Source organism: Platalea leucorodia, assembly GCF_965183815.1.
Source record: "Platalea leucorodia genome assembly, chromosome: Z".
In the NCBI taxonomy this organism is placed as follows: Eukaryota; Metazoa; Chordata; class Aves; order Pelecaniformes; family Threskiornithidae; genus Platalea; species Platalea leucorodia.
Window position 1 is genome coordinate 1,997,226 of NC_138858.1, and position 12,128 is coordinate 2,009,353.

At 43.1% G+C, this 12,128-nt stretch overlaps 1 protein-coding gene across 1 annotated transcript in view; it reads right to left on the minus strand.

The window, feature by feature from the left end:
- Positions 1-12,128, minus strand: part of DCC (DCC netrin 1 receptor) — a gene marked incomplete at both ends in the record, with an annotated part of 597,951 nt that overhangs the window by 30,861 nt on the left and 554,962 nt on the right. The window contains 3 exons of the mRNA XM_082336600.1: positions 2,049-2,275; positions 8,982-9,144; positions 11,475-11,540. Coding sequence (XP_082192726.1) covers positions 2,049-2,275; positions 8,982-9,144; positions 11,475-11,540 — 456 coding nt within the window. The remainder of the gene's footprint in view (positions 1-2,048; positions 2,276-8,981; positions 9,145-11,474; positions 11,541-12,128) is intronic.

The window sequence follows — 12,128 nt, forward strand, 5'->3', positions numbered from 1 at the left end:
GCCCCATGTCCTGACTGTCCGGTAATTCACGGTGGCTTTTCCAGCCTGTGCATCTTGTTTTTTTTCTACAAAAGCCATGGCAAGTTAAAGATGTGCCTGGAAATTCCCCTTATTTGGTCCTGGATCACAACTTGCACATCTGGATCAGAGAGCTGAGATACGCTGCCTAATGTCCAATCCAATTCAAAACTGTCCCAGCAGCTATATAAATTAGATATTCTGTTTAGGTCTTGAAATGTGGATGCTGTAATTTAGTCACATTAGTATAGGATATTTGAAGTATTCAAAAATTCTAGAGAATACACTTGTCAGAAAGAAAGCGTGCTTGGAACTGGATGTTCGGTGGAGTAATTTGCAAGGAAATAAAAACTGTATTTCTCTCTTCATACCTTGTCTCACATGAACCTTATATTTATGTTACTTTTGCTATTTTAATAAACCATGGATGAAGTCAGTTTAATACTGTCATACAGTTAAGCTTAATACCCACTCAGAATATTCATCTCTGATGTACCCAAGCAAACACATATTCCTCAAAAAAGAAAAAGATCTGCATGAAAAGACTATTTCTTTTCCAAATCACTCTTCTCCGAATTGCAGGACTGAAACGCCAAGTCTTCTATCGATGGCCATTCAAAGACCTAATTGCTAGTGAAAAGCCAGGGACAGTATTACTGAACTGTGTATTACAGAATGGGAAGAAACATCAAGGCATTTATTTATGGCCCAAGGCGTTTACACATAAAATATCTAGCCCAGCCTTTGTCATTAACTTGCTCATACGCTGTGATGACTTCCTACCATGCACTCGATTGCAAGCGTATTGCGATCGATGAAGCTCTCACATTGATCTTTCGGGGCCCTGGATCACCTCTCCTGATCATCAGCAATATCTGTTTAGGCAAAGGGAATCTTCTGGATACGTTTTCCCAATGTCTAATATAATGAGGACCTTTGCTTTAAAACCAACAGAAATCGTTGTCACAATTATCTTCTAAATAGTAAACTAGCAGCCCAAAACACAGTGTCAGGAAATTCGATCCATTTAGAAATTTGAAAACTGTTCCTTTTTAACTTTTCTTTCCTTGCAAGAACAGGAGCTACGGAAAAGGGATAAAAACATCAGAGGCATCTGAAAAAGCCACCTTCATTATTGACAGCCGATCTTCTGGAGTTATTTCACTCCATCGCCCACACGCAACGTGTTCATGATGAACTCAAGACAAGCATGTTTATGTTTTCAACTTCCATGCTGTGTTTCCCCCTCCGTCCCCCTCTGTACTCCCAACCTGCCTCTCCCAGGACTTTCTGTTATTACGGTGGAAAAAAATGTTATCATCAGCTAAAGTGAAACCTGTGATGTGCTGTGTGCACTAAGGTTAAAAAAAGGAGGAGGAAACTTCACTGAAACCACATTTTTCTTACAGAATTTCTTTCTGCATATCTGTAAGTTTTCTCAAGTCTCCCTGGCCCAAATTCTGCTCCCGGTGATGCTGCTGACCTTCTTCCTGATCATGTTCTCCCTTTGCTCCATTTCTCATTTCTTTTTTTCCCCCACTTACTTCTCCACGCTCCCTTTTTCCTCTGTTTTTCTTAGTACGGTATGCAAATATAATAACATTCGACTTCCAGTTGAATTCCTGAACTTAAAAATTGTTAGAACGGTGTAAAAATAAAAAAATTATGGGTTTTCCCCTGGTCTGAAACCACTGCAAAAATCATCTAGAAACATCTCTCCTGGTACCCATAGCAGAACTGTCAGTTCTTCCAATCTCCTCCTGGATCTTGCCAGGTTTAACCCTCTGTTAGAGACTCCATGCGCTGGGCTAAGGTCACTAACCAGCAATATCAAATTAATTTAAATAAAATTTATATGCTGATGATGGAGAAAAAAAATTGGAGTACATGGAATGGGGTTGGACTAGATGACCTTTAAGGTCCCTTCCAACCCATCCCATTCTATGATTCTATGATTCGAATTTCCCCAAATCTACAGAGCAAGTGAAAACCAGCCAACGTCTGTCTCTCCGGCCCTCGGAGCCCCTCACCGGGCTGCGGGGTGCTCTTGCTGCCCAGCTGCGTTTCCGACTGGCTGTGGCTGACTGGGGTGATGTCCTGGCAGCTCTGCATCGGGGAGTCCCTTCCTGCGGGGTCCGAGCCCGTCGGCTTCTCGATGTTCTTCATTTCCATCTCCTCGTGGTGTATCCACAGATCCGGGGGTCTCAGGTCTTTCTGGCTGCCCTTCCTTTTACCAGCGCTGTGGGTTGCACGTTTCCTGCAGCAAAAAAAGATCAAAACGGTCATGTAAGAACATTTTTCCCCTTTATAAGACCAAAAGAATGATGTCTACTCATTGGTGTCTCTCTAAGGAACCCCTCTGGTTGTGCCCTTCAAAGGACAGCAGGTATCTTGGTGTGGTCCTAGGCTTCCTGGAATTTGCTCCAGAGGATGGGCCTGGGGCTCAGCAGGGTGGGTCATGTTTTGCACCCCTTGATGTAGAAATTGGGGAAAATCACTATTCCTGGAACAGAAGGGAAGGGGCCGGTTTCACCTCGGGAAGAGCAGCACTTGCGGAGCGCCTGCGCCTACAAACAGCGACTGAAAACTGCCGAGCCCATTTCTGCCACGTTATGTGCGTCTTATACCTCCCATAACGGCACGTGGCTTATGTTCTATTTCTTTAAATATACACTAAAGCAGTATTTTTATTACAGAAAAGCTCAGAGATCCAGAGTAGTTATGCATAGGTATTACAATACGTTCTCATGTCAGCGGGCCACCTCCTCTGGGATGGCACTGCTCCGCTGCTCTCGGACTTTCACCTTCCCTCAACTACACAGGCTATTTATAACAAAATACGCATGTTTTTCTGTTCTAAAGAAAAGATATGCTCCTTAAATATGGAGCAAAATGTCTAATTTACAGCTGTAGATAAAGTCTTATCAGGAATCTACCAATTTAACTAACTCTGAAAGAACAGTTTTTCTGGCTTATTGTGAAGGTTTTTTTGCTCAGTAATCCAAAAGTACTCTTACTCCTTTTTTTTTTCCTTTGTACATCTCAAAATACTTTGCGAAAGGAAAGTAATATAACTATCCCAAGTGGAAAAGTAGAAATACTTGTGATGTACAAAAAGCCGCAGGCAAATGTTTTCAAATTCATGTGCACTTTTAGGTAACAAAAAAAAGAAAACCTTGATTTCCAAGGACACTGAGCGCTCTCAGCTACTTGTTACCCCCATCATATGCTCACCCCAAAATACAGCTGGGTAACTCCTGAAGGGAAAGCTCTTTCCCGAATCCATGGAAAGCAATGGAAAAACCTCTCGCTGGCGTCCCTAGGACTCACACCATGCGCATCCTTTGTGTAGGTGTGCTCAGATAACTGCCCTTCCTATCGGACAGGCAGTATTGTGAAAGGTGGCATGGGATTATTTTACCCGAAAAAAGCTTGAGGAAATTTGAAACTTTAAGAAACTCCAATTGTTGGAGTCAATTTCTGTTCTTCGCTAAATTTTCGCAGCCTGGTCTAGAAAGCAAGAGATACGCGTCACGACTGGGTGCATCACCAAACATTTCGCTTTCAAGAGAAGGAACAAACATACCCTATAATTTAAAATGTCACTGAGGGCACAGCCTTGTCTCAGCCCCAGGAGCCGATGGCAATGGCATTTTACTTCCGTAGAAATATCCCAGGCCTCAAACTGCCACCCTTAAAGGCAGGAATTGTTTTAGGTCCTTTGACTGGCCGGTACCCCAAAACCTCTTCAAGGGTCAAAAGATTAATTTTAAAATGCGATCTGGAAAGTTAGCGGTAGAGGTGAGGCTGGGGTTGTTCAGAGATTTTTGTGAACAGCACTTAAAATAAATACGACTGTCGGTCTCTGGGTATAATTACTTCCTAGTTTAGTCCATTATTTTCTAATTGCCACAGGTTAACTATTTAAAATGACAGTATTGCAAAGAACAGGGCAGAGGCACTGCACTTTGCCCCTAAGGAATAAAGACAGTCCTTTAATACCTTCTTGCACAGACCCCAGCACCAGCCTGATTAACACCTACAAGAATAATTACGAGCACTTTCATTCAAACCCTAGCGTATGACCCGCCCGAAGTTAAAAAGTAAAGTTGTCCTTTCCGTCTCATTCAAAAAAAGATCATAATTTTGGTTCTAAACAAGGAACCGCTTTCTTCACTTCGGGATATGGCAGCTTTTTTGTCACTTGCAATTGAAAATAATTCATTTCTCCAGGCTCGAGCCAGGCAAGAGAAATTTCAGCCCCAAAGTAATTTTATACACAACTGTAAATAGGGGCTTATAATGAATGTGTCATTCCAACCGTAACTACAAAACTGCTACAGCAATGATATCATTTAAAAATATATGCAGTGATCTAGCTTGGTTTGCATTGTTTTTTCTCACAAATTATTGATGTTCTGACAGCCCGCGAGTAGCAAATTGAATCAGAGCCAGCAGTGCCTACGAAAAGGTCATCAACAACAAATGAAAATAAATCCTCCCCTGGAATGTTTTGTTTATGCAATGCAGAAGTTGAGGTTCGGCTTCTGAAAATGCCTCTACCCTCAATTTCAGGGAGAGGCAGGATCTTTGCTGTACGTTACATCTATAGGAGACAGTCATAAAAGCTTCAACATCAGCTTCAAACCTCAGCTGCAGCAAGGGAAACCGATGCTTCGGAAGTTCGTGTTGAGATTTACAGTGGGATTCAAATTTAGTCCATTACCCATTTTATAACCGGAGCAGGGATTGGGAAGACAAGGAGTTTGGAATTGAAAAATTGATCTCAGATGGCAGCGTTTCTGTTGTTGTTCAATTATTTTACAACATGAAATGCATCCAGCTTGCATACCATAATGATATATATTTTTTTCCTAAGGATGGATATAAAAAGAGAGTTCAGCTCTGCTCTTAAAACATAGATTATGGTCATGCAATCTTGAATAATGAGAGCAGAACTTAAGCTGTTGTTTCCAAACAAATAAACTCTCTGGAGGGGAAACTCTTCCTCGTTGTCTATAGTTTCCAGCACAACAGCGCCAGGGCAGTGACTCCAGCCATTATACAGCACACCCACATAGCTCCGAAGAATATACACATGCTACATAGGATAATTTTTCGAATACTCCAGAGTGAGATTACACTTCATTGCCTTCATTTTACGGTTACCTTACCCCAGAGAAAACAGTTAAGGCTGTAACAACTCAGCCTAGTTTATTTTTTTAACAACAACAGAAGATGTCTCCATCTGAAGATCTCGGAAATAAACTGTTCTCCTGGGCAAAACAAGTTTTTGCTTGTAAAAAAAACATGGGTAACCACCCGGTCCTGGTCCGATCAGATGTCTTTTCTCATAGAGCAGGGACAGTTTTGGAGGCAGGACACAGAAGCAATGGCCCCATAAGATGTAACCACCTCCCGCACGAACCCTGAGCCTCCTGCGCTGCTGTTGGCAAAGCACCTTGAAGATACTCGACAATAAACGCGAACATCACTTCACCTTAATTATCCTTCTGATGCATAAGTTAGTATTTTATCTGCTCTTTACTCTTAGCCTGGCAAAAATGTGCACTTTGCCTTTTGGACTGGATTAAAGGAAATTCAACTGGTATAGAGGTCCTGTACAAAAAAACCCAAATCATAGAATCATAGAATGTCCTGAGTTGGAAGGGACCCGCAAGGGTCATCGAGTCCAACTCCTCTCCCTGCACAGGACAACCCCAAAACTCACACCACGTGTCTGAGGGCGTTGTCCAAATGCTTCTTAAAAGTTGTCGGGCTTGGCGCCGTGACTGCCTCCCTGGGGAGCCCGTTCCAGTGCTCCACCACCCTCCGGGTGAAGAACCTTTTCCTCATGTCCAACCTAAACCTCCCCAGCATATCCTCCTGCTGTTCCCTCAGGACAAAACAATTCTTTCTCCAGAAAACCTCCCCTAGTGTTTACAGATGAAAAATTATTTCATTTTGGCCTCTTCATTTCCTGCCAGCCATGCTGAAAAGCTGCAACACCAGTACCTGTCTCTCCTATCATCTGGCTCCATGGTCCTCTCCCCCTTGGTAAGACCCAGCCTCGTGCCACCGTACAAGAGCTGGGGCAGAGGCCCAGAGGCGAATGAGCAGCCCCGGCGTGGAGGAAGCGCCGAAACCAGGAGCATCTCCAGGGAAGACAGCAGTGACATATGGAGGCTCTTTAGTGGCTGCCAACTCATTCCCCGTTAGTTTGAGTTTGATTACGCTTTGGTTAATGCCTCCCCCGAGCCTTCCCAAATGTATTCTGACGCATCCCTATTACTTATATAGGACTTAAACCAGTCTTAGCTTATTTTTTGCAGCCTCTTTTTACACCGCTCCCCCACCCAGCACACTCATCGGTTGGGCACTTGCTCAAGACCATGCTTCATTTTTAATGGTTTAAATACTTACTATTTACCTACCAGGCTCAGACTAGATGTCCACCCTCACCTTTTCTCCTTTGGTAGTCGTAACCTTGTGTTACCAGTCCATAGGCTAGTTGTTCTGGCACGTTACAAATTTTTGTGATACCTTGAAGCCTTAAAAAATTCCTGGAAGAAGCAGGTCCTGCAGTTTGGGTGTACACTGCACAAAGTGATATTTTCCCTTATTTTAAGATTCAACTGGGATTCATCTTCTCTAAGCTTCAGCTCTGAACTGACCTGCCTGGACCAGGAGTGCATTGAAGGACGGAGCTGACGGGCGGCCCCATCGTCCGTCCTCCATGGCACCACATCAGCAGACTCTGCCAGCACAGGGCAGCGAGCATCTTGTGCTGCGCAAGATGTAATTACGGCGAGGGTATAAATCTCAATTACCGCAGGAGCCATACGTTCCCCTATGCACAACGGGGTAAGTTATTGCACCTGAATCTTTACTCACATTTTTCTCCCCTATTTTTTTCCTGGCATCAAATTGTCACAGGGTTTGTACGGCTGATATTTCATTCTTCCCTAGATGGCAGAGACAGAAAATACCTACTAAGGCACTAGGTCAGTACCAGGTTGTTCTGGATAATATGCTTTATTGTGCTTTGTTCAGCCAAGTTTTAATTAACTTAAGAAATATGACCTTCCTCCACAGAAGGCTTACAGGAGATTATTCCATCACCTGCAAGTTTTTGCTCTGGGGAAGGACACATGCATTATCCAGCGAGGCTTGGCCTTTACCCCTACTGCAGTCCTTTTGTTCAGTAGTTCATTGGTGATTTTAAACGAAGAACCAGCTGCCCATAAAAGCCTGAATCTAAACTCTTTGTATCACAGCATGCATCTCTCCAGGCAGGTCAGAAGCAAAGTAATTCCCACCAAGAGCCTCTGTTTTGAAGAAGGTCACGTTTTTTTCCTGTTGTGCTAAATTTAAGAGCCGCTGTTTAATTTGTATTGCCCTATATTTTCCCCACTTTCAGTGCAGAAAGGGTCGGTTTAGGGTAACTTGGATGAGATTCACCTGCCTACAGTATAGACATTTAGAAGTTAAACAGCAAGTCCAAAACCACCAGCTTCACATTTTTTTAATCAATGGACGGCAATAAGCATCTTCAAATGGTAAGTCTTCCGATGTCGCAGAATAAGACCAATGATTCTTTGAACGCTCCTGTTCCTCCCCAGGGGCTACAGAGGCGGTCAAGGTGGATTAATTCAAACTCGGATATTTAAGTTTTAGACACCTAATTCTGGATAGATGAATCTCTCTGTTTGTTTCTCTTTCTCGTAGTTCCCTTTTCCCTGTTAGGAACTCAAGAGAGCTTTAGCCTTGATTCACCAAACACTACTCGGAAGAATGTCCATTGACTTCACATGACAGCCTGATTTTCAGTTGTTAAGACTCACAATAGAAGCAGATTTTCAAATCAGTTCATCATTCAACCACCCCAGCACTCCTAAAAGCACGAGCCCTTACTTTTTTCTGCCTAAATGAGAGCTTTCTTATTTCAAAAATCGACCCTCAAATATCCATCTTTGGAGAAAGCACTTCCCCTGGTGACTGTAAAACACTACAAGCTGCCATCTGCTTGTGCTCGACCAGCCTGAAGCTGATTTCGGCAAACATGGGAGCTGTTTGGTCCCCCAACCATCCCTTCTTTCCTCGTGCCACATTCTTTTAAGCATCAGTGCAAATCAGTGTCATAGTGTCTTGCCCTTAGTGCAAACATTTATCATTCTTGTGGGCAAGCCATCGGTAAACTTTCTCATGTCCAGTTTTTCACTATGGTATAATAATTCAATGAAGTAATAATAAAATAATGACTAGTACCTTAATTTTCAATTAATTAAATGCGTCAAGCCCAGCTCTGTTTCAAACCCACCTCTAATTTCTCATAAAAACTGAAAAAAGCTTTGTGTTTTACGCTGCTGCCCTTTTATAGCCTTTAAGAAGAACCCTAAAGATTTTTTCGCCGTAATTTTCTATAGATTTTTTTTTCAAGTATATGAGAATTATCTGGAGAAACAGTTGTTGATGCTTTTTACTGGCAGACTTTCGGAGACAGACTGTCTGGAGAGGATAACGTCCTCGCAAAGGTTAGCAAGCGAGCAGGACCGTCTGTGTTTTTCAGCTCTGCGGGTGCAGGGCTGCAGAGTCAGAAAGTCTGATAGCATCACCAGGCACAGACAAATACTTTTTTTTTTTTCCTTTAAATCAATGGAATTGATTCTTTCCTGTGTCTGAATTATACTTGGCGATATAAACAACAGAGAGCTGTGCGTGGCAGACTTATTTTTCAAGGCTCGCTGTGTTGGGGGTACTTATTTTCCATGGTTTACTCTGCAGCCTGGGGGACAGGGGACATTCTCCACTCACCAGCAACGGCCAGCGTCCCCAAGCCCATGCCTCCAAAAGCTACAAGAGATCCAGACCCAAAAATGCAGTTCAGTCCCAGAACCTCACAGTACGAATGTTATTGCCCGTATCTATTTTGAAGCTGAGCATCCCGTGATTTGAGAACATACTTCCTCTGCTGTGCCGAGGAGCGCCTGGTGCAGATGACGGCCACCACCACCACCACCACCACGGTGATGACGCCGATGGTGACGACGATGATGACGAGGAGGTTGCTGTTCTTCTGGGGCGTGACGCTGCCGTGGGGAGGGTGCATCTGCCCGATGGGAGGCTCTGAAAGAAGACAGACGACGAGGGGATGGTGAGCGCTGGATTTGCTCCCCTCCCTCTTTAGGAGTCGCCCATAAAATAAAACACATAAAGCCTGTCAGGTGGCATGAATTCCTCTGAAAAAGCAGATAGAGGGTACAGAAGGCTGCCATAAAGAGCTGAAATTTATGCCTTGCTGTATTTCAGCAGTATAGCAAACAGGAAAATATTTAAGCAGTAATGACTTTGCATCTTCTGGGTGTTAATAACCGATGTCGGGAGTCAATAACTCTCATTTTTGCTATTATCACCTGAAAATGGAAATACAGGGACTATGGATTTTTTCTTTATGGCCTGTATAGTCTTTCTCGGTATTTACAGGCGAACACGTACCTTGTGTATCAGCCAACCTGAATGCCTGATTCACTTGTCAGTACTGCATTCACCCCAGAGTCACTCTCGCATCACATTATATTTCATTTATTGCTATGCTGCCCCGATCCCTGTGCAACACTCGAGCAGGTTAAGGGCTCAATCTTTGGAAGTGATGAGCTTCCTTAGTCTCAATGCAGCGGCAAGACCGGGACTGAAAATAGCATCATTTCTGGTGTCAAGTCCCAGTCAAACCGACTGCAAGCGGTCACTTCACACTGGTCCCTTGCTTTCAACAGTATTTTCCCTATTGCATGGGGAATAGCACAGTTTATATTTGTATAATCTTGTTGGATAACGCCGCTGTTTACGCAGCGTTGGGCCGTATGTTACAGACACCTGCACAAAACAGCGAGTAATCCTTTTGCTCTGCCTGCTAAGGCAATCTTATAGGCAACCTATAAGATTACAAACTCACAAACCCCCAAATATTTTTCCACTTAAGCCTGGAGAAAAACTAAATATTCGGTGCAATGGGATGCAAAGGGAAGAGCTGTGCTATAGCACGTCCAAGATTTCAAAAGAGAAGTAACTCAAGAGTTTTCATACGGCATCATCCCCACAACGTCCCATGTATAAATTAAACAATACTTGCCTGGGATCTCATCTTGCCTTTGGTACCACTGAATGTGAAAGGAAAAAAGGACAAATCTCTCCAAATAACAGTTTTAATTAGCGATAGATGTAATTTAATTGTAATATTCTGCCTTGATTTTCTGATGTAATATCCTTCCTTTACCTAACTAATTACGTTATTTAAATAATTTGCCCTTTTCTCATCGCTTTTTCAGGCAACTGAATAAGACAAGCAGCTGCGAGTGCCATCCTTTCAGCATTACAACAGTCTAGTACAGAAATCCCAAAGATTTTGGAGTTTGGTTTCTTTTTCATCTCCATGCTGAGTAAAAGGCATTGAAGGAATATACCACATAAAATACAGAGACTATCAAGAAAAACAAATTTTTTTCTCTTCCTACCCTTTATTACAGGCCTTGGAAGCTCTCTTTCCTTCTCAAAAGTCAGTTTTCCTATATTTATGAGGAACTACTATAAAGAGCAGGAGAAAAGCCTAAAACAGCGGTGTGTTGGCTTCAGCAAAGCAGGACAGAAAAAAGTAAGAAAATTTTGCATTTGCTCCTTGTCTTGACTGAGGAAAAGCATCAGTGTGAGTTAATCAGCTATCTGCCTTGTAATTATTTTGTACTTTCAAACCTCGCTTGATACCACATTTGAGGGAATCTTGGCTGTTGTTTCATTCAAATAATGTCAGATGCCAATGCTTCATTAGGCAACGGAGATGGGGTCAGGAATAAGAAGTTACTGATAGCGTATCTACACCCCGGCTGGCGCTGATTAGGTTCAGTTAATTTTTGTTAATCCACAGGGTTTCCTCTCATGTCTTCCTATTCTAGGGCAGGATTAATTAATACAGAAATGGTATTTTCTGCAGAAAGCTTAAATTGAAATATAATAACTTAAAATGCATTTTACAATTCTTTTTAAGCTGTTGTTTTTTTAGAGGCATTCCCATGGCCTGAGATATATCTAAAACTTCTCTTGTGATGGGATTATCATACCCAGCGACATACTTTTGGGAGTATTGCAACAGCTGGAAATCTGATGGGTAGTTTGGGGATCAGCTTTAAGAAAGCCAAACCAGAATATATGGTGTCCTGACCCTATTTTTTGTTAACGTTGCTGGTTAAAACTACTGCCTGGTTTGCAGCAGGTATTTTGCACATGGATGGGATTTTCAACAGCCGAAATAACTCTTCCCTACAAGAAGGGACCTGTGGGCAGGTTGGCTGGCCTCCAAACCATGAGAGAGAGGAACAAGAGAGCAATAAATAGAAGAAAACTAGGAGGTTATCACCGAAACTGGACTTAATTATGGAGCATAGCTGGACGGAGCCTGTATTTACCATTCAGACTACTCCTGTCAATCAGGTTGGTGTCCACCGGCCAGTAGGAGCCATCCCCATGACGACCTGTTGGCAGAAAAAAATTGCATCAGACACGGCGTGACAGGTAAACCAGCAAAGTCAAGTTTGTTGCTTGCGACAGCGCCTGTCTGACAACGTTTAAACCATTAAACAGTGCGGGAAAAGTCATCCCATGTGTGCTGGGGGAAAAATCTGTCATCAAAGCAGGCTTTGAAAAGCAAGCTGAATTTCAGTCCTTTGAGCAGCTTGCCTTGTTCCGTTGGGTTTTTTTCCCTCCTCCAGATGTGCTCGTTAGAGTGACAAACTAAGGTCTGATGGCAGCATCCGTCTGTGCCCCCGCCGCGGGTGACGGGAATAATTCAGACAGCTGCTTTTGCACACAAGCGGCTGGAACTGCGGCAGCGGGACGGTGCCGTGCGGAAAATCCCGGGCACGCTCTCCACCTGCCAGGTGGCAAACCACCATGATTAAGCAAGCTTTCTTTAATTTATTTTCCCGCTTGTGGAAACACCACTCCACAACTGCTTGGTTTTTACAAAAAGATTGCCTCTTTTCTAACCCTGACGTTAAAAAAAAAAGAAAGAAAAAAGAAGGGATATGATTATTATTTCAAAACTGTTTTGGCTGTTGAGG